Consider the following 27,989-nt stretch of genomic DNA (forward strand, 5'->3'; position numbering starts at 1 on the left):
GTAATTCAACATGCATGCCAGAACGAGACGCGAGCAATGGTGTATTTAATTTTACTGGTCCACTGAACTGTGGATATGCAGTGTTATGAGGGTGCGCGCGCACACAATCCAAACCGTTCTTCTTGGCAGTGTGCGTATATGTGTCGTATAATATTTTTTTTTGTTATGTGCGTTGACTTTCTTTTTTTATTGACAACCTTGTGTAATGAACGTGTGGAGAGCCCAATGTGCGATAGCAAAACGTGGAAGAATGCGAAAGAAGCAAAAGACTTGAATAGAAAGGTCTGTTACAGCGTGATACGAAACAAAGAATTGTTGAGTGAGCGAGAGAGCACACTCTCGTCGACTGTAGGTGGGAAAGAGATACCATAGGGGTGGTTGTGTGTTGTGTGTGGGTGCTTGAAAATTTAGTTAACGCTTCAATGGAAAAAGAGAGAGAGAGAAAATACATTCTCACCACCAGCACGTGTGGACTGCACTAACACACATACACCCGTGAGAGAGGGTAAGCGGGCGCGCACATATACACATACACACACCGTTACAGATGTATCCGGGGGTTTCGTCGAAGTAGCGCATTCATAGCAAGTGAAGGCTGGTAAGCACAATGGACGAGCCGAATGAATCAGTCAGTTTGTTTCGTTCCTTGCGGTGTCACGAAATCTTTCGCTCCGTGTGAGACAGCATCGCATTAATGTCGGGTGTCCGGTGTGTTAAACTGTGTTTGTTCTTTTAACTGTGGAGAGGGTTAAATTAGGCAACGCAAATCTCACTGACTGTGGGTCGCTGCTAGTGAATTATCGTCCTTTAGGACGGTTAGTAAAAGCGGGTCAATCTACTATCCGGTGTGTTCGTGCGCGCGCGTGTGAGTGTGTGTCTATGGTAATTGCCATTTCCCTGCCCACTGATTCATACGATCAATGGTATCTTGGACCACCACCCCCAAAAAGGGATCGTCTTTCGGGTTTTGGGTGTTTTGTGTTTCACACTGTGATTAGCGTAGAACTTGATGACTGTCCGTTACTTCGGGCACAACGGTTGTAACGCTGCTACACAACTAATAATCATCGATCATCACACACGCCCCCCAAAAGGATGCGCTAAATTGTGAGCACCGACACAACGGCACACACAGTTCCGCTTGGCCCCGTTCAACTGTCAACAACATTGCACGCATCGAAAAAAAAAACAGGAATAATGCATGAGAGAAATGTCAACCGGTCTCACTCTCGCCCTCATCAGCCGCTTGCTGTGTGAGGATAAGGATACAAAAGGTACCAAAACCTTCCTTCTTCCCTGTTATGTATTGCGATTGCGTTGATGGATATATGCTTCGGGGTGGAACCGTTTACAGCTGCGTGCTTTGTTTCGTTACCGTGCGCTTGATCTTATGCCTTGTGCATTTTATTGTACATTTTATTAAGCATTAAGCTATACTAAACTCATCCGTTGCTTCTGTGTATTTTGAATGTGTTACTGCTCAGTGTGGCGTTTTCGATCATCGTGATCAACTATATCGCATAATTCGCAGTGTGTATGTTTCGGTGTGCGTGTTTTTTTCTATCAAGATCCCCATCCCAGCTGTGTATCACGATGCAATGCGCAAACTGTATCCTAACGAGCTTGTGAGCATCGTGCCGCTTTAGTTTTTCTTCAATTTAACTCCCTCCACCCTTCATCACACCCACCCTGGGACAGGTGCGGTAACCTAAAAAGTCCCACTAAAATGGATCGACCCCGCGGTTCGATGTTTTTTACTAAAAGGTATTTATTGTTTTGTTTTATTTTGTTATTTATATAGTTTAACTTACTTTTGTATGTATTGTATATGCTTTCTTTTACCTTTCCTTACTTTCGATCGATTGTTTTCATCAGTTACGTTTGATTCCGTACATTTTTACGTTTCTTTTACTTTGGTTCTCATTCGTGCCCCGCTATCCCCTTTTTTGACAGCGTCGTCAACGCACACTTGGACCATGCAGTGTTGCGGTGTGTATCTCGCATCTCGTTTTATGTTGTTTTTTTGTCTCTCATCTGTACGTTCTCGTCTAGGGGTATATACTGTCCTGCTCTTAACAATGTAATTTCATGAATTGAAGCATGTTAAAAAAAGGATATTCTATGTATTGAATTTAGCCATTTTTGACATTAGAGAGTTAATTTTTCTGGTGGTTGATGTTGTTATACAAATTGACCAGCCATAAATTATCTTAAGCATTGTTTGAAATCATGTTCGATTCTGTCAGTCAGAACATGCAAGAAAAATACAAATGCTCTGCAGCTATACAGGATCGTATGTGAAGTCCGTGGACCAAGTGCTATAAACCCCCGGTCCCCAAGTCTGTTTGCTTACCTACCACTGCCCCATCCTGTTAAGAGGACACAGCGGGCGTGTTATCTTTACATGTGTGTGTGTGTATGGTTTATGTTCCTACCAATACACTTTCATCTATACTTCTCCTCTTCGAAGCGATGGTTCAGAGCTAGTTCAAGAGGCGAAACCTGATCCCTGTCGGGGATAGATTTTGTAGTTGGATATTTAGGGGTGGGTGATTGGGGTTTGGGAAGGTTGATGAGAAGAGACCGCCAACCAACCCGTCTAACCAGTTTTGTCCCGTGCTCGCTCACACAAAGTAGGGCTTCAATCGTGTATTCCCTCATCCTGTTTGTCTGGGCAACATGTGCATATTTCGCCCAGGCCTTCCATCTCCCTTCTGCGCATAATAAAAAAAACCCTCTCTGTTTGCCGCATAAACGAGTTATTTTTGTTATGCCCTGTGTACAGTATCCGGCGCGTAGTAGGCGACGATGTCGACGAAGAGGCAAAGACCATTTTTATTGCTTTGCTTCCCGTGGATCCTCTCCATAGTGAGCTCTCCCCTAGTGCAGTTCGTGCTGTTTCGTTCGTTCGTTTTGCTATTTTTGCTTCCAATGTTTTTCTGTCTTTCACCGGCAAATATTCGCGATTCAAGATCTCGTCCATTTTTCCGCGACAAGAGGACAACGGAACAAAAAAAAACACATCGACATTCGTTGCTTCATTTCTAACGGTCAAGTTCTGCATTGTCTGGAGGCTCCCCTTTCCGTTGCTTACTCACTCTACTGATTCTCGTTCGTTATTTTTGGAAGAATACTTCTCATTTTTTATGCTTGTGCCCTTCGGGGGTGATGGATTTACAAAGCTGAAGCTGTAGCAGACTTCTTACCGTGTCTCTGTGTGCGTAATGCCTCACACGATGGGCACATGCAAAATCCCCACAGCATAAATGGGGGTAGAAAGTTCGTAAGGGAGAGAGGGAGAGAGAAAGAGAGTGAGAGAGACAAAGCACAAAAGTAAACAGCATGCACGGAAATACCATCTTCCTGCTCCATCTCATCCTACACGCTTCGAAACTGCATGGGGGTCAGAGAGCCGTTCGCTCCACGCTCCAGGAGCTGCTGCTGCCTACCCAAGAAGAAGGCCAGCCAGAAAACCGGTTTCGGACAATGCTGCTGCCTGCTTGTCACTTTATCGCATGTTGGTTGACCTCGTGCCATCGCGATGGTGAAGCCGAACTGCCTTTTTGGCCCAGCGTATGGAGCATGTTTTGGGTGTCTTCAAGTCTTCTGAGAGCGTGCACCTAACTCTCAGCAAGAAGTGCGTTTCTTGCCCCGTTTCTTTAAACGCAGCAAGCCGGGCTGTTTGGATCTGTCAAAGCATCGTTCGGCCTCTATGTTGGCTGCTATGTGAAAGAAGCGTGAGCATAAAACAGAGAAACTCTCTTGCACTTTTCTCACTTTTGTTTTCTGTACCATGGTTGCTTGTATCCGAAGCGCGTGTTACTTCTTCGCACTCGATGCAATCCCCCCCCCCCACCCGGGTTTGTTGTTTATCGAATCGCTGGCGTATGTCAAATTGCACCGGTTGATCCGGCGTTTTTGAAGCATACAGGACAGGATGAGAAGTTAAACCAAACAAGAAGAAAAATAAGAAAAGAATGGAAATCTTTGTTTTGTAGTTTCTCTCTGTTTTTTCGTATCCGAAGCATACAATGTCATGCTGTTGCTTTTTTAACATTGCTGAACCAAAATTTATGATTGCTGGTTCTGATCTAGAACCACATATTTATCCTTACGAACCAAAAACGTGATTAAAATCAGAAAAAATATATTTTTTGTTTCATAGTTTTAAAATTCTTTTCTTATGTTATGGTTTTTGAAAAAAAAGGAAAAAATTTTTCAAATTGTATGGCAAATCACGTTTTGTTACCAAATCTTGTTGTGATTCTTGCATGCTGGAGAGAAAATTTACATCGGGGGAAATAGGACAGTTGACAGACTGGTAAAAACACATGCTACACAACATCAGACATCACACTTGAACGAAAAAAAAAAATATCAGTGATGATGATCGTCATGTCTGTTGGTATTTCTTGTTCACCGATTTCACCGATACTTGTGCAACGATATTAAATGGCAAATAAGAAGAGGTATCTTCCGACATGTGCACAACATTTACGATAGGACTATGAATGAAACAACACAAATGAAATATGATTTGGTTATTTATGTTTTTTTATGTTATTTGCGCAAGAAGAATTAGTGCGAAAGAGATCGCGAAGCATGAAACGATGATTGGAAGCATGTTTCAGCGAGTGCGGAAGAGAGACAGCAAGAGCTTAGCTCGCAAAACATTAGCGGGGGAAAAGAGAAAAGCGAAAGAAAGAGAGAGAGATAGTGATATCTAACGATGGGATGCTGAATCTGTCAGCAGAAAGGAAAAGGGAACGGACAGGGAGAAACAACATGCAAAAGGAGCAAAACAAAACCCGCACAGACGGTGGTCCCCACGCAAAAGGACATCGAACCTTTTTGCAAGCCTCTTTTGAGGGTATGATGGCAGGGTGTTTTTGGGTGTTTTTGCTTCTCCTAGCAGCAGCGAGCAAAGGATCGTTTAAGGTAGACATTGTTCGTGTTTTAGGATATTTTGTGAACAGCAAAGTCATATTAATTGTATGTTTAATTTGCACGCTGTTGTTTGTATTTGATGTGTTTTGTAAATAAATGTAAATAAAAAAATGTAAATAAAAAATCTAAATGTTTTTTATATGTTAAGCATTTTTAAACTTTTGTTTTTAAGTGATAGTGAAACGGCTGCATTGCATTACAAATCTTGCATCCAATTCCTTTAACAAATATTATATTATTATATTATATTATTCTAGAACATAAATGGGAATTGGGATATATTTATAAATGAAAATGGATCCAAAAATCCTTGCAATCCATTGAAAAAATAGAACGGTTTCTATGAAATTTAGCTGCAGATTCGATGTTTGGGGTTGTTAGAAATCTTTATCAAAAAATTATATTTATTCACTTCACATCTTACAGTCCTTACACAAAACTTGTTTCCATTGTTTAAATAAGTTTGTTGATATTTTGAACACTATTGCAAATAGATCTATATTGAAGTTTGAACACTACTTCAAATAGAGCAACAAAATTTATCCATTCATGATAATAAATTTCTCCATGTTTTTGGAACGAATTTGCAAAAAAAAGTTTTGTATAAAAACTCCATTACTAGCCTTACTAACAGGATAATGTATCTTTTTTATTTATTTGGTGGTAAGCATAAAAAACCCACCCTGTCTTCCAAGAGAAGGCAAGACTGTGTCGGAAAGACAGGGAGAGCTATTTCTCCGTTTATAAACCAAGCAAATACTTTCAAATGATAGTTACTAGCTTTCTCCATCGAGCCATTGTGGTGCACACGCTTTTTTTTCGCATTCGTTTGCCGCTAAATGGCACATGCGCCCTTTGCATTCGTTCGCACACTGTCGAAATAGTTACTCGTTCTAATAGCTCCCAAGTACCACCCCATCGAGCCACGAGCTCCCCCCTTTTGTGAATGTGCATGAACCATGTGTTCGGATACGTTTCGATATACGAATTGCTGGTAGGTACATCCATCGAAAGGATGAAGGAGAGAAAAAGTGGGAAATTGCTAAATCCTCTATCCCACCCTTTAAACGCATTATGTGCTTTCTTCTTTCACTATGGTTACGGGATTCGCACACTAAATGCGTGCGTATGTACTACGTCGGCTCTATGTACACAACACTCTAGCCGGTGATGGCCGGGTGGTGGGAGTTGATAGCATAAAAGCATTTTCCTCCCTTTGCGTTTTGCTTTTCTCAGGGTTGCTGTAAGATTTATGAAGCCAACACAAAACTTTGTTCAATAGGTGAACCAAAAAAAAACAGTTTTCTGAAAGTTATGCGAGCGTGTAAAAAGGACGCAGGACAAAATCTCTCCCCGAATGTTGTTAGTGTTGTGGATGTGGAAAGCAATAGGAAAAGTCAAAGGAAGTTAGTTACTGAAAACGGAAATGAAATGCTTTTTTCCCTGTTTTGTTTTGGGGGGAAAACTCCCCCCTTTGGATGAGATAGTGACCAAAGTGGAAAGGATGTAAATTGCATTATTCTTCTCAAGCACACTGGCCGGATAATCTCCCGTTGCACAGACAGTGCACCAGTGTGTGGTGGACTTGATGCTTGAGACGACCATTCCTTGGTGGTAGTGGTTCTAGCTTTCGATGAAAACGAAAGCTGGAAAACCGGAGACTTGGATGCGTCGTTTACGGATGCTCTGTTTAGAAATTGAAATTGGATGAGAGAAAAAAAAAACGAGATCGAGAGTGAGAGATTTTCGAATGAACAGGAGACAAGCAGTTTCTGAAGGATGTTTCTTCATGAAGTTATGGAGTTGTGGAATTGATCGTAGAACTATACCCATGTACCTTATTGACGACTCTCTGATGACGTTGATATTGACGGAGTTCCTCCGTGACGTTGTGGAGCTATCACACAGGGAGAAGGATTTCTTCAACTATTTCATGTTTTAGTACATAATCGAAGTCAGACAGACAATGTCAGGTACATAAGAGTGGCAAACCTATTGATCACGTTTTTTGGGGAAGAAAATCTGAAATCTCTGTCTATCTATTCTTGGAGTTCTTCAAACTAAACTTCGCGTCTTTCTAAGAGGCACCAATGCAATAGTCGATTATTAATTATTTCCCAAACATATTATCATTTCGATCTTTTGTGGTGTTTGCCATACATCCAAAACATTCAAAGAACAACATTAGAAAAACGTAACGTGAGACAGCCCTTTGAAGTCTCCTTTCAAACAAAAAGAGATATCATTTTTATGTAAAATAAATTCTTGCTTAAAAGAGTTCATTTTTCGTGCCGAATGGGACACAGACGGACTTGTGTTTTATTAATCTTGCTCACGTTTTCCAATTTCATCTCGTTTGGAATTTTGTTTTCCATTTTTCCGTATGCTTTCCATTTTATGTCACATCGTGTTATCGTTGATGTTTCATTTCACAAATGGCTGAACATGCGCTTCCGGGTATTGGGAGATCGATGAGCGAATAGTAGTTGAAGAAACGAGGGAAAAGATCATGTCGGTAGGGAGCATAATTAGCATACTAACTTTCGTAACCAAACTCAATTTAGGCATCCTCCAGCAGTCCTTTGTTTGTCAATGTGTAAAAGACAGTTTTGTTCATCCATCTCACCAAGAAAGAGTCGTGGATTTAGTTGGTAAATACATAAAAATCTCTCAAAAAAAGAGGTTAATAAAGCCATTCTCCATAAAAATGAAGCAAAGAAGAAATAGGAAAAGAACGCTGGCCGGAGACCCTTGACGGAGCATTTGTTATTGGTTGCTTTTGTGATGATGTTCGTTCAGAGTGTGAAATCCGATTAAATAAGAGGTGTTTGTGGGCATTTGAGAGTATCATTGGAGATATTGATTATGTTTTCTTCTGTTTTCTGTTCTTTTTAAGTGCGAGAAAAGGTTGACTACCTGTCCAATTGGTTTATTGGTAGAACTAGTTTGGTTGGGTGAATAGTTTCAATGTGGACATTTAAGTCTCTAAAGGTCTTGTGTGTAGCCCCGGATAGATCTCATACTTCTGGACGATCGTACCATTTGTTAGTAACTGTATTTTTTATTACCTTTTCTCGAACTACGTCGAACTCCCGTATTGGCTGAAAGAAGGAAAGAAAAGTTTATAAATTTTGAGTAAATAATCCATTAACAACCAATATGTTCTACAATTTTAAGTGACAGACAAATAATGCTTTTAACGTAAATATTGACATTTTCTTTTTGCTTTTTTACTTCTTTTCTTCATCCGTTGGCATGAGAAAAAGAATAATGGTTTACATTTTGAAAAATATGTGTCGAATGTTGTGTTTTTGCATGGTTTGGTACAGGAAAGAATGTTAACATACATAGACAAAGGCAACAGCCACACGCATGTGCTGGAAAGCAACGTGGATGCTGTCTATCAAACAGTTCAACAATAATTGAAAAACAACAGTAAAAACAAATACCTTTTTTATCATTTTTTTGTTCGTCTTTTATGATTTACTTGACTATTTTTATAACTAAAAATGCCAATGTGTGTTTTATTTGCACTTTAATTGCTGATTAGCGAGAGATAATAGGTAATCAATCACAAAAAAAAACATAAACGTTTAAAGAACCAATCATACTTCCCACACATTTTAGCATCACCAACCGAATAATCGAAGCATGAAGTATGGCCCTTTTCTATCATCGTTTTTTCTTCTTCCTCATGTGTGCAATAAATTGAAAATTCCTGTTTCTATCCATCAATCGAGCAAACTCTTCTTCAGCCCTGCCGATAACACACATTCTACCCTCTCCACCGTCATGTGTTTTAGGGGTGGTTTTTTATGTTGTTCTTGTTTCCCAAAAAATTAGGGAAAAGAGCACCAAAAAAAGGAAAGGCGTTTATGTTCACTTATGGATGATTTCAAAGTAATTTATCAAATTTTTCTCAATCACACACCGAACAAGGATGGGAAAAGAGAAAGAGAGAAAGAGAGGAGAGAGGGAATTCATGCCCATTTTATATCTTCGCGGCACATAAGTGGTCTCTTGAACGCCTCATGATGCACGAATTTTTTCCCTACTTTTATCTATTCGAAGGGATTTTCTCCCCGTCCCCATAACCGTTTATCGTGTGTGCAATTTTTGTGTGAAAATTTGGCACAGAGCAAAAAAAACCATCGCTACCACCCCACGAAGGAAGAAAGTACAGGAAAGCATAAAACTCTTAAAGAGCGTAGGAAAGCGGAGGGAAGAGACCAAGCTATATGGGGTGGGGTGGTAGTAAGGGCATCAGATTGTGCAAAGCTATAAACCGGAAGTAACGCATCATCATCGCAGCTGGCTGGCTCGTCGGTGTGTAGACTCGGCACGCGAATGCAACGAAAATGGGTGAAAAAAACGGGGAACAAACGGAAAGTACAAAACAAATGCCCGCACAAAGTTAGGAAGCGAAAGGGTTCATATGAAAAAACGTAGAAGAAAGAAAGAACCAATAGCATGATGAAAAACGACGATTTCATGTACGCCATCGTAGTGGAAAAAGGGGACTTCCCCTATTCTTCCTCGTCCCTTCTCCTCCTTCAATATGTTCCGATGATCTGTTAAAAGAACATACATCAACATTCTCTGAATGCAACACACGCAAAAAAATGATATGAAAGTAACAGCATTGGCAAATAAAAAAAAAATTAGGAAAAATGCATTTTTCCAACAATTTTCGTTTACCTTCTTTATGAAGGGGGGATTCTGTTGTTTTTTTTATTTGTTTGCATTTTTTTCTGTTTTTTTTGTTGCTGTTAGAAAAGAGAAGGCGTCCCCATGCGTTCTCCCCCTTTTGCGAAACATTCTAAGGGATGAAAAACAGAGAGAGATAGAGAGAGAGAGAGAGAGAGAAAATTCTTCTTAATTTTTGTCTAAACGAATATTTCGGTGTGTGTTTGTTCGAAAACCAGGTTTGTTCGCTACCGTTTTGTATTCGTTGATGTTACCGGGTGGAAAGGAATTAGAGAAAGGGAGGTGTGGGGTGGGATGGCATGCGTGTTTGGTGTATTTTTTTTCGTTGTTGCTTCTATGGCGTCCCGGTGATGGATGTGTCCGAGGAAAATGTGTGCAGATTTCCCGTTGTTTCATTCATTTTACATCCTGCAGCGGGAACTCGGTGAGAACAAGAGAGAAAGAGTATGAAAGAAAGGCCAAACACACACACACATACATGCTACATGTGTGGCGAAGGGACCAAAAAGCTGCAACAGCAAAATCATGCAGCATGCCGCTATTGTCCCGGGGTGGATTTGTTCGTTTGAGTTTTATCTCAGGGGCTCTTGCATTACTACGGGGTAGTTTTTTTTTGAACACAAAAATCAAATACATTCACCAAGAAGAGAGGTTATTTCGCTAGGGGAAACAGAAGAAAGTTAGTCGAAGTAGGCTATTTGGACGCGCGTTTAAAGGGTTGCTATATGTATGTTTTGAAATGTCAAAAAGGACTACGGATAAGATGCAGGGTTCGTCGAGTCTCCATTCTCGAGGTGAAAGCGCCCAGCGTGCCATGGCAGATGCTTTGGCGTTGCGAGGGTAATTATACACCACCCTCTTGACATATTCATCAACACCGTATGTATACAGTGTGACCAGATTGTTTTCCTCGTTATCGGTAGGAAAGCAAAAAATTTATCGGTAGTTGTCGGTATGATCCTAATTCTGTTCGCCTCATGTTCTTTTCAGCTAATACGTGTGAGCGGGGGGGGGGGGGGGGGGGGGGTCGCAGGGTAAATGGAAATGTTGAAATGTTGTGAATTTTGTCGTTCTCAGCGACACAAAAAGAGCCAAACCTTGGGAGAAACATTCAGTGTTTCATTGTCTGTAGACAATTTATTCATGACATTAATGACTTCTTCACCCATATTAAGAAAAATCTGTGATTTTCGGTAGGATTCTTCAAAAATCGGTAGTTTCAGGGTGCTTGTCTGTGAATCGGTAGGCTAATCAAAAATCGGTAGGAATACAGATAAATCGGTAGTTCTGGTCACACTGTATGTATATAGGTGCAATTAAGCGGAATGTTATTTTAAAACTGTACAACTGACCAATGAACAATAAAGTCATCATTCCTTTAATTGCACCTTCCACTGCATGGGTGTAATAGAAAGAGAAAATTAAAAAAAAAATGTGCGAAGAAAACTGCATTCCTGCAAGGTCTCCTATAAACGTTAACTTTCACCATGTCTGCTCGTATGTCCTTAAAGTTTTATTACATGACCAGTTTTATTACACCAACCGTCGTATATCCGCCTTTTGCTGAGTTTCTCTCTTTTAATATCGCATACATATTTGGTAATATCTTAATTTAATAAAAACAGGACACTAGTAAAGGGCGCTGACTGATTGACCTCTCAGGGTCTCCTGGATTCCTGGATTTATTTCCAGTAAATCTGGAATATGTCAAGGTAGATCTGAAATCCTTCCCACTTTTTGGGACTTTTTGTAAGGTGAAATCGATTCTGTTCGTAGTTTCCTCAATTTGTACATTTCGTACAATTCGTGCTTCAGAATCGATTTCAGCTTCCAAAAAGACCCAAAAAGTGGGAAGGATTTCAGATCTACCTGAACATATTTGAGTTCGAGAAATAGCTCCAACTCAAAAACCCTGTTACTTTGATTGCGAAAACCCTGCAAACCTGTAACCCTGTACCGGTAGACTGAATCTGGTACATTTTTTGCATTTTTCGGGAGATTTCTTCTTCTTCTTCTTGGCATAACGACCTCCACGGTCACCACCACGGATTTTACCACGTAGCTGGATAGTCAGTCCTTGCTACGGGAGGACGGTTCGGATGGGATTTGATCCCCGGTCCTGCCGTGTGGAGCCGTGCCGTTTATTACATACACCATCGAGTCACCCCAAGAGATTGGGATCGGGATTCGGGAGATAACCAAATAAATTAAAAAAAAATAAGTATGTGATCACTAGTGGATGTACTATTTGTATTTGTAATGTATTATTTGGTTCTAAGTTACAAATTCCGTATTAGACACGTGTTAGATAAGAAGAGTAGCGATAAGGTTTTACACATAAACGTCAATTAAGTCCTTCTATTTTTTTTGCATTCCCACAAATGTAAATTGTGTCCTGTGCACCAATAACCATTTCGTGTGTGGTATGTTATACCGTTCTATAAATTTAACAACTGCATCCATGCATTCGGAGGTAGTATTTGTGCCCTCGGTTCAGCAAGAGGATGTCTATCGCAAAAGCGATTTACGGTTCTCTCAAAACGGCATCAACGTTCGGGTGGGGCAACCCTTTCCAATTGGTCGATTGTGTCTAAAATTGTTCTCACCCGGAAACCGTAGCATGTGATATTCTACGGAACAGGCATGAAATATAACATGGGTTTGGTACCTTTGCTTCATGCTCGCCGGCCGGTACATTGCGCGCGGTGCCTTAAATGGGTAACGGATGGCCACCACTGAATGATGCTGTCCATTGCCCATTGTTGTTGTCCGATCGTGCATCGTGGTGTGTCTGCTTATTGATGACCAGAAGGTGTTTCGGGCAATTTTACGGCTTTGAAACCAGTTTTCGAATTCGTTCTTCATTGGAAGATGTGCTTCTCCCAGTTCCTTGCGAAGAAGCGTTAGAGAGCAGATTTTTTTTGCACAAGGGACAAGATGAAATCATTGGATCCTCTGACCGAGGATCACAAACAATGAAGTAACATGCACCGTAGTGAGGCTGCTGTAGAGAAGAAAGGCAAGTGAAGAATGGTGCAACTGATGGAGAGGATCAGTCAGTACGAGGGTGTTGCGAAATAAGACCCATGGAAGGTTTCGTTTGCGACGGAATCCTATATCCGTCATGGTCGTAATCTGTTATTGCTGTTCGCTTACACATCGCCACAACACTCGTGCTCTGTACCGTGTCACTCTCAGGCGCGATCTTCAACGATTCATCAGAAAATCATTCCACCCAGGTAGTCATAAATTTAATATTGAAGGTTAATTTGCACCGGTAGGAATCGCCCGCTTAAAGTCCTCCTACTCCAATGATGAGTTCCCCCCAAATGTATTGTGGCCTACAGCACTGGGTAAGATTTTACTGTCCCGAATCGTAGCTGCTGGCCGGCCGGCTTCGTCACCGGTAGAGATATTGCACACGGGCTTGGAGCCTATTTCCATAATTGCAAGGTTTAAGCCAGGAATGCATCGTACTTTTATTGCAGAATGAGATGATGTTTTGTCGTTGCCGAGATGCTTACTGCTGCCGGGCAGATGTGGTGTACGTAAACAATTTTAGTATCTCCAGGGCAAGGCTATGGAGACACAAGGGGTCAGCCATAAGCAATTAACCAGTAACGAAGTGAGAGAACTAAAAACTCGGCTCGATCTTCATACTTCTCGCGGGAGTAAGCTCTCTTTTAGAATCGTATTTCAAACTTCAAACAAAAAAAACCCCAAAAGAAACACACAAATGATGAAGTTTTTTTTACCCTTCATACCTACCAAAAAAAAAAACCGTGAACGAATGTTACAAATCGTTGTCGTTTGATGGTGATGAACTAACTGTGTGGTTGATGTTACTTGCCCGGACATGCTAAAAGTGGAGGTGTAGTAATATCCTTTTTGTGCAGAGGCTGTCTGATACATATGCAACATTCTGTGGAAGTTTGTTTTGTTTTTGTTTCCCATCTCAATCATCGCCAAAGAGTCAATCACAATCGGGAAGTTTGGACTTGGCTGTCACAGGTTTCCAACAAATAGAGGAAACTTTTATTAGGGTTGAAAGATGTGATGATGTTGGACATTGGATAGAGTGGTTTGATGTTGACATCTGGTGCGTGGACGTGTTGTAAGAATAATGTCCGCATGTGTGTTATTTGAGGTATTTTGCTACCTTTAACCCTGAATAATCGGTTTCTTTGAGAAGAACCTTTGATGTACTTAATAAAGGTTATATTTTTGTTTTAGGAACGGCCAGGCCAGACAAATTATCTCAATATACAGTGGTGGTCATTGAAATATGGTCGTCTTTGATTGTATTATGATATATGATTTAATCATATGTTTTTTAATTTGACTTGTTTTATTGACTTAATTGACGCAATTGAAGGCAATTTTATTGACTCAATTTAAATCTAATTAACAACATTGACAATTAACAACAAAATAAAATAATTAATTGCTTCTTTAAAGTTATATTATGAAGGATATTTATTTCCTTGAACTGAATATGTTGAATTGCTCATTTGTCTTTATTTCATTAAGCACCACTGTACCTTTTTAGGTCTTTTGTCAGCTTCTTAGAAGTCCCCTGGACCAAAACACACTCCTCAGTACAACTTCAATTTCCATTTGGGATAAATTCTGGATGTCCACTTTATTGCTTCCCTGCGATTGCCATGAATGCGTCTGGCTTTGTTTTCCAATGTGCTCTTCCCCTCATGTGCTTTAATAAACATAGTGGGAACGGTTCTGGTACGGTTTGCAGCAACGCAGACACTAGAATCAATCATCCTGACCATCGACATGTGTGCACATCTTCGATTCATCGTATGATATACCCATTCTAGAAGTACCCATTTGCTCCACTACGTTCTAGTTGTGGCACACGGTACGACTCTGGTACATGACATTCAAAGATACGCAAATGTTGTGCTAGTGGCAGGTTATGGGATAACGCTTTTTGCGGAATGTTTCCAGCAAACAGGAAAGGTACACATGCTGGGTTTCGTATGTTTAATACACGTAGGCTTTACGAGTGCTGCCGGTCACCATTCGGTGGTTTATTGTGGTAAATCGCTTCTGAACTAGATGGTCCAGGGTTGATTTTGGATCAGTTTTAACTTGTGAAATGAAAGTTTATTATTTTAGTAAAGTACTATTTCACCAACCAAGGAAATTAAGCGTCAATCTTTTGTTGATAAAAAACAACTTTTACTACAATTAAAAAATTAATTTATAGGTTCAAAATGAACCGGACAACTCTGTAAGTTTATCAGATTGTCCTAAGTCCTTTGCATTTGTTGCTCCAAGCCTGGAGGTTTTGCTTTATTATTTTTGGCGAAGGTTTTGTGTTATTTACACACGATATTTGGTACATTTTCCAGTGTAAAGGAACACGTTGTTTGAACTGATATTTGTACTAAATATAATTCATTTGATGGATTTCATCTCACTGTGTTAATAGACGTTCTAATTTATGTTTCACACACTTTATGTTCAACACACTTTTACGTGTGTTGAAAAAAAGAAATGTTTGTTATTTAAATTAAAATTAATCAACATTGTCGTTAACTCATGAAACCACTACACCGGACCCATATTGACTATAAGAAAGAACTAAAGATACAGAAAGCTCATTTTAAGGTCAAAAAGAAAAACGAGCAATAGATTTTAAATCCTTGTCCTCTTCGTCATGATTTTCTACATTTCCTTCCAAACACACGATTGTCCTGTTTCTGTCTGGTACGAATAGGTTAACTTGTCTAGCACGACTAAACGATGCTTATTGTTGTTTCTTTTTAGTACCATTCTATGGACATGAAAATTAAGCAATAAACCAAAATGAACAAAATGTTCCTAGTACGGGTTTGAAGCTAAACGAACTGCAGTCTGGAAAGTTATGTTTGCTTTTCAGTTGTTTGCATCGTTGTGCTTCTGTCTGTCTCTTCCTTAAATCCTGTGGGCTGCTGGAATTTCGAAAGAGATTCACCGTTCGATTGTTACGTTTCCTCTACCCATCTCTCTAACAAAGTGATCAAAAACGATGAACCTGAGGGAAAGGCTTACACAAAACAAAATTTGTTCGACACTTGTATGCTTTCCTCATTTGTCGGTTTTATTTGTGACTAATGAAAGAATTGTCCCGACTTTGTTTACAGTCTATCCAGTATAAAAAATAATAGAATTGAATATGCGTTTCTGGTCGATCCAGAAGTCAATTTTGTTTTCGATTTTCTGCTATTGTTCTTAAAATTCCATCTACCAACCTGTTGAATAGTTATTACTGTGGATTGACAATGCAGACAAACGGAGTAATTCGATTGCTGTACTCCGAAAGCATGTTGTCCAATTAAATTTTCCCCACATCAAGTTCTATGTTTCCATCTTTGCACTTTCCATCAATATTGATGGGTGGTCAAAATGTTTGAGTTATTAAGGTTGGGAATATTCGGTTTTGTTGGAGAGTGGAGGTAATATTCGATTCGATTTAATGCCTTTTAATGGTATTATGATACATTTATATCTGAGCCCTCGATCTGTTATTCTACATATCTTATAGTATAATTATATTTATGCACTCTTTGGTGCTTTCTGAAAGTGCTTCTTCCTCCCGAACATTTCCACCTCGGAACGTAAACGGTTTTGCCAATACATTGAGCACAACACCGATACTGTTATAAGGTTAGCTATTTCTCTTCTCTTTAGTCCTTGATTCCAATCGGGAAACTCTTCGTAAACGTGTGTAGGTCGGAACCGAATGTCTGAAACGTGTTTTCCTACTCGTCTTCACTTGTCCCCTGAACGCACTATGTTCTACTCTGTCCTGTCTAGTGCTACTTCGGGTGGTTAAATATATGGATGCTCCGAATAACTTCGTTTCATTAAAATGAGATGAGCCGCAATCCGATTACGGAATGCTTCCTGTTTTTGCGATAGAAAGGGAAAAAATATTCCTTTCGTTTGAAGGAACTCGTTGGACCAAAGTGCACGAATAACAACGATGTGCATTGGTTATGAATATAAAATAATATTTATATTGATTTTATATTTTGGTTATTGAACTTACTAGTTTTTTTGCTTATTATTATTAGATTCAAAATATCGTAAAGATAATTTCGTCCTTCTCAAACCTGTGTAGGGGTAAGAGGTGGAGCTTATCATCATCAACAACTTCTTGAAGGAACTTTTGTCTATCCCATTGGGTTTTTTGAATCCTTTCAAATGCGATTAAATAACTTTTTTGCATCTACAATGTAAAATGTCCCTTTTGTAAAATGCGTACAACTTACAATTTCTTTTTATTATCTCGTATTTCCTTCACAGATCTGAACACTACGACAATCTTAAAAGGCAGCAGCAGCAAAAGCAACAGCAACAGAATCAATCGCAAAAGCAGCAGCTACTGTTACAAAAGCTACAGCCAATAAAGCCCCAAAATCAAACCACCAACGAAGACAACAGCCTCGTACGGGTTGGGTACGTAAACAGCCCGAGCTCAGGTGCTGCCAGCGGTACAAGACAACAGGTTGTGAGCGACTCGAGTAATACGGCAACCATTGTCACTATAGAACTGCCGTGGAATCCAATTATAAAGGCCGGAGCGCAATCGCCTGCAGCTGCTTGTACGGCACCGAGTGCCCTTTCGCCTCATCAAACGATAACGTCCGTTGGATCGGGTACGGGTGCTGGTAGTGAACCGAACAGTTCTCAGTTGCCAGTGCTACGGTTACAAACCGTACCGTCTTCCCAGTCGACAGGATCGTCTACCCTTCGTACCATCAACGGGACGACAACGATCGTCCTAACGGGTAGTGGAACCGTTCCACCCGCCGATAGTAACGATCGATCGTCGCTGAAGTGTTTGGAAACGCTTGCCGAGAAGGCGGGTATCACGTTTGACGAACCGTACGACTTTCTTCCCGACACGCTGGAGAAATCCCAGAGTCCGGCGCAGGTGGCGCAGCAGGCCCCGGTGCCACTGCAGCTATCGCAAGACCAAATATTCCAGTACCAGCAAATTCAAGCGTACGGTGGCACGATCCAGGTGAAGCAGGAGTACACACCAACACCGACCGGACAGCCCGGTTCGGCCGGTGTTGATCATCAGCAGCAACAGCAGCAACAAATTCAGCAGCAACAGCAGCAACAACAGCAAGCCCAGCAGCAGCAAGCACAGCAGCAACAGATGCAGGTCCTGGCGGAAGCAAGCGGTGTGGCACCGTCCCAAAGCCCACATCATGCCCAAACACTACAGCAGCAGGCCGCCCAACAGCAGCAACAGCAACAACAGCAGCAGTCTGCAGCGGCGGCCGCAGCAGCCCTTAACACCATGTCACCGCTGCAAGCGATGACGACAGGGCAACAGCTATCGTCCACCGATTGGCCTCACGGCCGTATGGTCGTGCAGCAGCCAATCTCGAACGCACAATACCTCCAGCAACTGTACGGCACGCAACCGATTGTATTCCCACCGCTGGGCGGCCAGCAACAGTTTCAACTGATCACGGCTTCCAAACCGTTCCAAGGCACCCCACAAATGCTGACGACGACAACCGGCAAGCAGGTGATTGGGACGACCGGAGCGGGCAATTTTAACGGTCCCTTCACGTTCTTTTCACCCGTCAGTGTGGTCAACTCGCAGCCACAAGCACAAGCGCAAAATTTACTTCCCGCGCTTAGTGCGACCGCTGCACAGTCTGCCGTGGCTGCTGCAACCGGTGCAACTGGCAACAAAGCTGGCTCCACCCACCAGCAGGATATGCAAAAAGCGCTCCAAAACGCTGTCGCCGCAGCCTCAGTTGCCGGAGCCACATCGGGCCAAAAAGTGCAGCTACAGAAGCTTGGGACGGCGACGGGATTAACCGGTGCGGCTGGTACTGCGCAGCAACAGAATTTGGCTGCACTTACACAACAGCAAGCGGCAGCCGCAGCCGGACAGCAATGCGTACAGGTGTCCCAAACACCAATGCAAACAGCACAGCTGCTCAGTCCGCTGCAGCAGCAAGGCCCACAACAGATGCAATTCTCAACCCAGTGGCCCCTGCCGGGGCAGATTTGGTCCACACCGAACGGTCTTGTGGCATCGAATCCGATCATCATACGCGGCACTAATCCGGACGGCACGCCGAATGTGTTCTTTCCGAGTACGCAACAAACGCTTCAGCAAGCGCCACAGACTCATAATCGTAAGTTTTACTGTTTAACGTTGTTTTAAAGAAAATTCGGTTTTAATTATGGTCTTTTTCTACCCTTACTTTTTAGCAACTCTTGCACTGCCCTGCACGATCACTCAATCACCGCAACAGGTTACGCAGCAGCAACAACAAGTGCAACAGCAACAGCAGCAACAATCAGGCGGGCAAGGAAATGTTAATCAAAACACAGGAGCGTCCGTTGGACAGGGCGGACCACTCGGTGCTGCAAACGCTGGAACCGCACAATCCATCGGACCGGGTGGTACATTGCAGACGCAAAAGACGCTCACTGGACCGCTTGGTACGAAGCAAGGCCAAAGGCCCCAGATACTGCCGCAGGGCACATCACCCATTCGTCCGTCCGTGTCAACACAGACGGCCCAAGCGCAACAGAGCCTGCTAAACAAAGCGGGTAACAAGATGCGTACGAAGCAACCGATGGTTCGTCCATCGGCACCGATTATTAAGACGGAGCTAGGAACCGGTACAACGACACCACAAAAGCTTGGCCAAACTACTAGCCAACCGACGACACCTCAGCAGCAACTGCAACAAGTTGTTACTAGTAGTGGAAAGTGAGTACAACCATCCGTCCCTTCGTCGTAACTTAATTAAATACGAGCTTAAGTAAACAAACGAATCAATTTTCTTCTCCTTTTTAGAATGGTGTTAATGAACGCAGGTACTGCACTCAGTCCCGCTGTGCTCAATATGCCCCTTTTGGGCGACAGCAAGCAGCAGCAACAGCAGCAACTACAGCTCCAGCAACACATCAAATCAGCTCAGCAACAACAGCAGCAGCAGCAGCAGACGAACAATCAACACATTTTGCTACAACAGCAGGTACGATACAGCTGTTTAAAAGTTCCAAAGAACCGTTGCTAACTCTTTGCTTCCTTTTCTTTTCCTCCCGTAGGCTATTTATCAACAACAAATGATGCAACAGCAGCACCAACAGCATCAGGCACAGCATCAACAAGCACAGCAACAAGCCGCTGCCCAACAGCAGCAGATACAACAGTTGCAGCAGCAAATTCTCCAACAAGCCGTAGTGGGACAAGCAAATCAAGCGCAGATGCTTACGAATGCGGCACAGCAGGGCCAACTGGTTCAGGCGGCAACGGCTGGTAGTACGCAGCAGGGCAACATTGTGCACCAGCTCGTGTTCCAGCAGGGGCAACCGAATCAACCCGGCATGATGATCAATGTTTCCTCCGACGCTTTGCTGCAACAACAGCAAGTGCAACAAGCACAGCAGCAGCAACAGGCTCAGCAGCAACAACAGCAGCAGCAGGTGCAACAGCAGCAGGCACAACAAAATGCACTTCAAGCACTGGCCAGTCAACAGACGGTTGGTGGTCAGGCTGGAAAGGGTGGTGCAACGGTTGCCACCACCACGCAGATGATTATGGCCACCTCTCTGGGGCAACCCGGTGGTGCTGATCGTACCACTATCGTATCGCAGGGTGGTCAGGCGTTGCAGATCGATCGTAATTTGCTGCCAGTGTCCATCACCAGCATGGCGGGTAATCCGATTGTTGTCACGAGCAATGGTGCCACCATTTCGCCCATCCATCAAACGGCCAATCATGCGAATGCTGCCACAACCAATGTTGTCGCTGCCGGTACACTGCAGTCCACCCAGCAGCATCATTCACAGATTCTGGTTTCCTCGATGCCCAGCTCGGTGCACCAGTCCGGACCGAATCCAATCGTTGCGATGACATCCCTTTCCGCCGCTCCGATGTCAGTTGCGTCGATCATCAGTTCGGGCACGATACCTTCGATTTCATCCGGTGCCATAACGACAACCGCTTCACTCGGACAGCAGCAGGCAACACTGGTGGCGGCATCGACCGGTGCTACTACCAACGCACTGCTTAACGCCGGCAAGGAACAGGACCCGAAAGCAATCAGTGTAGCGATGCATCAGTTGCAGCAGCTTTCGACACCTCAGAAACAGATCCAGCAGCAGCAGCTGCTGGACAATATGAATGCTATTGCTGCGGCGGCCACTAGTAGCATGCTTGTTGGTTCACCCATTGTTGCGGGAAGTGTGGCAGGCATGACCTCCCTTCCTGGCTCACCGGTCACTTCAACGGCGATGAGTATCATGAGCGCGGGAGGCAAGATACCGACCTCAATGGCACAGGGTGGTGGTCTGATGGGTTCACCGCAGGCAACAGTTGGTGGTGTCAAGTTGGGCATGTTCCAAACGCAAGGCAGTCAACAGCTTCAATCTGGAATCATCGGTGCATCGATCGACGGTTCGGGGAAGGAAAAGTTGCCCGCCGCATCTGGCGGTACGGAAGCGAAAGGTAGGTTTGGAAGTAAATATTGGCACACATGCCTTTCGAAAGCTTGCTTTTTCTAGTTGTAAGATAAGAAATGGCTATTTCACGAAGATGCGAGAGTTGGATGTAATTGAAACGGACGTCATAAAGGGATAGGTTTAGGGTCATATTGTCGCACAAGGTAGTGTGAATAATTGTTTCGTAATGTGGGTACGTCAGGTACGTGTTGGAATACTGGTGAATGTATACGACAACGATAGTTTTTGTCTTTGCCAAGGAGAAACGGTGAATCTTTCACATTTATAGGAATGTTTTATTTTCCCGTACCTCATTTTACTGCCCGAGAGCACTATTCTACGCATTAGCTTTTCATGAGCGTTAAGCGTTTCGCTGACTAGGAACCCGCGGGGGATAAATTTCGCACAACCGTTTTCTTCTAATTCGCAAAAACCTCCCCCTCTCTCGAGGGGGCTGGGGTGTATTGGTGTATGAGTTGGTGCTTTGTATTGCGATTTAGTTCACCGTGCGATGAACTCTTTCGGTCTCCGTTCCCGGGGAAAGCTTCCATCGAACGAAATGCGTTCGCATCGCATTAAGTAGAAGGGTACACAACAATCAACCGCCGCTGTGTACGCCAGTGTGTTGGTCCAAGCGGTCTAAAAGCGGCTTTCGAGTGTGAATAATTATTCGCTGTGTCTCCCCTATATTCCACCTTCATTGCGAAAAAAAACGCACACACACACGTGCTAGTCGTGGCAAGCGGATTGATGGGTACGCGTCACAGACAATGAGGAATATATCGTTTCGAAATCATCAACCAATTTCATGTGGAAACTTGGGTTGTCTCGTTGCTATTTAAAATTGCTGGCAATATTCGGGTCTCATGTTTCGTAGTCCGGTAAAATGTTTGCTGCTAATTGTTTTGAACATGCATCAAACAAATTCCGAAATGATCTTCCGATAGAAATAAATCGATAATATAGTTACGATCATGCGATGCCATTTCAAACCGCACGATCAAAAGCGGCTGTAATGAAGAGATTATTCTTCGCATCTCGTGTCAGCGGCATCATTTGTTGTGGCCCGGTTTTTTGGGTGGAGGGTGGGGAGCAATAAAAATGACGAATCTGTTTGGTGTTGGTGGTCGGTCACGCGGATTAGACAAACGTGCAAATGCGAAAACATTGACGATGAAGTGTGTGCGAATTTTGTAAGGGTTTGAGACGGTGGGGTGGATAGAGTCCCCATTAGAAAGGGGAAGGGTGGATGTGCGTTGTCAGCGCACACATTCATAAGCACACAAACACATACACACACACACTCCGGAACGTCAATACCGGTGAGCAGAGTCAGTAAGGGCAAATTTACGCGCGCGTGTGTGTGTGTTAGTTCCGTTTGTTGGCGCTATGTTGAACTTGACATTCGCTGGAATCGGCCAGAGAGCGTCAGTAGTACGCGAGTGGCCAGTGTTGTTTCGTGTCTAGTCGCGTTGTAGTCGGGCAACACATTTTTATCTGTTGTTTTTTTGGTGCATCTTGATTGTTTTGTTTTTTGTTGTTGTGTCTGTTTGATTGGGAAGGATTTAGATAGCAAACCTCGAATATCAGCCGGTGGGTGGTGTGTTATCATTTAGACGAAAAGTGCACAGCACGCCCGGAGACGATTGATAAGCGATAAGAGCGTACACGGGCGCAAAAAGTGTGTTTTGGTTTTTGATTCAGTGTATCCTTTTTGTTGATGGTAACGTGTGCGATTAATTATTAGTTCCGTGGCTTCAACTCCACCGTGTTTTGGCGTGTGCCGATGTTTCAAGGCCACTCTACTACTCCCGTTGTGTGTAGTCGACCGGTCGATGTTGCATCGAATGACACAGTGATCGATATAATATATTGAGCATTAGCGCACAAGGGTGGAAAGGTGTCCCTGCATACGGTGTTTGTGAGGTGGAGTGGAGTGAGTGTTTGTATGTGTGCGTCGCGTGTAATAGTAGGAGCATGGAAAATGTGGTAGTGCATCACGCTACTACTACCATACTACCCATCGTTGCTGTATGCGTGAGTGTTTTGTACATTTTTAAAAGCGAAGGGGGTTGAGTGTTGTGTTGTTTGTGGTGGAGAAAACCCCACCACCACAGCACGTGTCCGTTTGGAAAGGGGGTGGTTCGGGTAGTTTAAAGGGAAAGGAAGATGAATCATGGTAGCATTGCCGCTGACAGTTGATTGCAATTTGCTTCCGAGTTAGGCGCTCTACCCACACCTGCTTTGAATGTGGAGCATTAAGGGTATTTTTTCCTCCATTTTTTTTTTGCAAAACTCAACAACACGAGAAGAGTATGACGTCACGTGTAAAGGTGCATTTTTCTTTCTAGTGTGTAGTAGTAGTTGCATTTGCAGCTGACATTTGGATCGAAGTTTTTGGACGAACGCGCACAGGTGGTGATGAGTGAGTGAGTGAGTGCTATTTAGTGTACTCTTGGTGTGTACACGTGTAGGTGAAATGTTTTGATTTTTTAAAGTATAAAAGTTTTGTGTTTTTGCTACATAAGCTTTCATTCATCACTCGAATTTAGCCTTTCAGCTCAACTTCTTGCTTTTCCGGTGTTGAAGTTTTAATTCTTCACTTAAAAGGCAAATGTACAGGTTTATTGATGTCACATTGACGATGAATTTCTCTTTATTTAACACTGTACTGTTTGCTCTTTAACAGTTTAACAAATACTTTTCGGCATTCGCGAATTCTAGAAATATAATTATCGCATAAGGGCCATCTCTTCACTCTTTTTATGTTTCTCTCGATCTTTCGATTTCTCTCTCCCATGAAGTTTCTCTCCTTCGGGCTCTTATTCTAAAAGCTTGGATGAATGATCGTTCACATTAAATTCACCCAAGGCACAAGTGGTTTTAAACCAGTTATGTCAAAATACTTTTAAAACTCTACGGCGGGATGCGCATACAAAATGTTACATTTAAATTTCTAATTCCATGATCACCGTATTAGTGATAAGTCAATAGATAAAACTATGTTATGTAGAACTAACGGTTTTATGGAGCGAACCACCAAAAAACCGTTGTGTCAACAGTGAGTTTTGATCAAAGTGTTAATTGACCTAAAATCACTTCACTTTCCACAGTGAGCTTTGTGTTGTCCGCGTGTAGCGATTTTGTAGATGATGAAGCTCAGCTCATTTAAATGTTACAAGTAGAGTGAGCAGCACTACTTATGATGGAGGAACTCCGATTTCTCGGGGCATTGTTTGACTGCTTGTGGTCTTGGCTGTCGGATTATCCGTGTAGCTCGAAAACGGTGCATCCAAACGGGATTTGGCATATTTATTGTAAAGCAATCATGGCCAAAAATGAATGGTTCAACAGTGTAAACAAGAAATATATTTTTTTTTGTTAAAACAAAGCTAATAATTCCAATAAATATTTAAGTAAAATAACATCTAAAGCGTAAAGTACACACAAATATCCTTCCTCTAAACTGGATGTACCTATTAGTCGTGTTATTCGCTTATATGATAAGCCCCGAGATCCGATGAGCACGGATAATTGGGGTTTTGAATGAATCAATCAACACCCATAAACTTAGCATCGTTTTATTCAAAATCATTTTAAATCGCGGCTAGAGCTTTATCTTTTAATCGTGTATTTAACAAAATAATTAGTTACTAATTTTGTTTCATATTTCCCTTTGCACAGATTTGGATCAATCAACATCGACTGCTGGTACACTTGCCACGGATAGCGCATCCGATGGCCAAATGAACGGTATCGCTAGTACTCCGATGGATACAACGCCTGCACCCGGTACCGGCACAACGGTGACCAATTCCAACGGATCCACTACCGATGCGTCAACTTCTTTGTCATCGCTCACCTCAACCACGACCGTACCTTCAGTACAGTCTGCCTCAGTATCTCCCACCTCTGTTACAACCGTGAGTAGCGGTGTAACCACAACCCAGAATTCATCAGCGACAGCCACTGCACCAACCACCGGGTCAGCTGATGATGCGTCAAAAGATTTCAATGCAGCAACGTCGACGGTGTCATCGGGTGCTTCTACCACCGCTACCACAACGATGACGACCGGTGCCGCTACATCTACTACTTCGTCATCCCCAATGCCTACGACAGCGATCGCAACGGTTACGGGCACGTCAGCAATACCGGTTAGTAACATTGGCCCCAATGGATTGCTCTCAACGAACGGAAGTGTGTCTACCGCCGGGTCGATTGCAACGTCTTGTGTTACGACTCCATCCACCGGTGGATCGACCGGTGGTTTGCCACCGAAGACAGGCAGTAGCGCAGATAAGGGTGGAATTCCAAAGGCGACAATCAAACCGAATGTGCTGACGCACGTTATCGAGGGGTTCGTGATACAGGAAGCGAATGAACCATTTGCCGTACAGCGGCAAAGATATCCGGAACGGGACAGCTCCGATGAACCACCGAGTAAGTGTACATTGTTTTGAAAAGAGACATATGGATCTCACTCTCACAGTTATCTGCTAAATATTGTTTACTAATCGATCTTTTCTTATCTCGCACTCCCATAGAAAAACGATCTACGAATGATGGAAATAGTCCTCTTTCACCATCGAATCAAACAGGCGATACGGGCAACTGTGAGGTATGCGGCAAGGCGGAAATGCGCAGCAAGATGAAGCGGAAACGATTCTGCAGCGCATCCTGTGCACGTTCAGCCAAGCAAGGCTCTCCGGATCAGATATCATCGTCGGTACAAAATGGTGGAACCGGAGTAGCGATTTCAACAGCACCTCCAACAACACCAACAACGGTAGCAACGACGGTAGATCCTTCGATCGTTGGTTCCATGAACGGTATGCTCGGTACCGCATCCAACCCATCCGGTGTTGTAGTGCCAGGTGTCGATCCTTCACTCGGTGCCCTTCCGCTTGCGGCGCTAGCCGCTTCGCCGATGTTAAATCCTGCCATTGGAGGAGTTCTGCCCAACATTAAGCTGGATTTGGATCAGCAACAGCAGATGCAGGCCGCCGGAGTACTTCAACCGGGTACACTCGCACAACAGCAGCAGCTGTTGCAGCTTCAACAGCAACAGGGTCTACTACAACCGGCGGCGAGCGGTATGGCACAAGGACAACCAACGTCGGCCATGCTGATTGCGGACGTTCCGGCATCACCAGTGACACCAGTGGCAGTAGCGGCTGCTGCTGCGGCCGCTGCCGCTGCTGCTGCCAATAGCGATGAAGGATCCTCCATACTGCGATGGTCGGTACAGGATGTGTACGACTTCATTCGGGGCCTTCCGGGTTGTGCAGATTATGCGGAAGATTTCGTCAACCAAGAGATCGATGGTCAGGCGTTGCTGCTGCTAAAAGAAAACCATCTCGTCAGTACGATGGACATGAAGCTTGGGCCGGCATTAAAAATTGTGGCGAGAGTCAACCTCATGAAGGCAACCGTCGCTCCAACGGAAGGACAACCGCAGCCCGCACCGTAAGCTCTCTTGGGGTGCAATTTTGTTGCATCTTTACAAAAGTGTAAATACAGGTTGTAAAATTAAAAATACGTTAGAGTATTGTTCTTAGCACATGTCAGTAGGGGATAGAGGAGGAATCGTACACAAAAAGAGTCACTGGAGAAAAAGAAGGTATCGTCAGCATAACAAAGATTGGAAAATCAAAACGATTAATTTATTACATCTTTCTTACATATTCGTTCCAACCTATTTTGCTGTACATCTTCCACCATTAATAGAACTGATTAGAATTTTCTGTAAGAAATATTACACACAAGAAATGTAGCCACTAAGCTAGGGTGTCATTGAAATGTTTTAGCATTTAATGTAGCAGCAACGTACGAAATAGAATAGCAGCAATGTCATTAACATTATTTAGATTTCTCTCGGTAAACTGAATTTCAAAGAAAATCTGCATACTATAATGTAAATACCTAGGTAGACTAAAGAACTATACAGATTACTGTATTAATATTATAAAAAGAACCCCAAAAAACGCCCGCTCGTATCATATTTTATAATGATTTGTGTGAAGGAGCTTTCAAAATTACAACTATGTAAAGAAATTTCTTTTTCTTCAGTATGTTACGTTTACGTTGAAACTTGACCAATATGAAAAGCTCTAAATCAAGCAATGAAATTGAAAATGAAACAATTGTGGATAGGAGATTAGAAATCGGTGAACACAAAGCCTTGAGACACAGGCAAACATATTTGCTTTTAGAGCGAATTTTAGCGAGCAAGTGTGCATGTTCATGTTGAGAGAAAGGCAGCAAAGTAGTTCCGCCATTATTTATCACTATTGGGCGATGTAATTTTCTAAACGAAACTACTTCCGTGTAGAAGTAAGGGCGCTTAGCAACGCTTGTAACTGACGTGTGACTGTATAGCGCTAATAAGGAGTAAAAAAGTATATTCTTTTTTGCAAAATGTACATGTTATTTGATAAAGTGGGGGTAAAAATATACATATGCAAGCAAATTTTTAAACAAACTGATCTATCCTTTGTATTATATTAATTCTATCGAAAGAAAATGCTGTTGTGCAATTGTTAGGATCTTGTTCCGCCAAATATGATACAAGAATGATTTATTTATTCTATTTTTTAGACGAAATTGACCGGCATGCTAATAACCGTAAGATCGTCCAGGAGGTAAACATCGAATTTAATCGACCCATTTCTTATGGTACACATACAACTATGTTGTACGAAAACGATCGTGTGTTAGAAGCGCGGTGAAACAACTCAAACGGTGGTTAAACCAAGACTAATTTTCAGACAGGTTATACGGTGTCTGTGGTGGGACTGCAAAACAAATCGTATAATATGAGTTGCTTTCATATGGTCAAA

At 42.7% G+C, this 27,989-nt stretch overlaps 1 protein-coding gene across 1 annotated transcript; it reads left to right on the plus strand.

Moving 5' to 3' along the window:
- The first annotated feature begins 1,285 nt into the window (after positions 1–1,285).
- On the plus strand, positions 1,286–27,635 carry LOC125761254 (polyhomeotic-proximal chromatin protein-like). The gene is made up of 7 exons (XM_049422207.1): positions 1,286–1,764; positions 16,966–18,827; positions 18,904–19,411; positions 19,499–19,679; positions 19,753–21,154; positions 24,832–25,590; positions 25,695–27,635. The coding sequence occupies exons 1-7, from the start codon at positions 1,727–1,729 to the stop codon at positions 26,618–26,620; spliced, it is 5,676 nt and encodes a 1,891-aa protein (XP_049278164.1). The 5' UTR covers positions 1,286–1,726; the 3' UTR covers positions 26,621–27,635.
- The last annotated feature ends 354 nt before the right edge of the window (positions 27,636–27,989 follow it).

Source organism: Anopheles funestus, chromosome 2RL (assembly GCF_943734845.2).
Source record: "Anopheles funestus chromosome 2RL, idAnoFuneDA-416_04, whole genome shotgun sequence".
Classification (NCBI taxonomy): Eukaryota; Metazoa; Arthropoda; class Insecta; order Diptera; family Culicidae; genus Anopheles; species Anopheles funestus.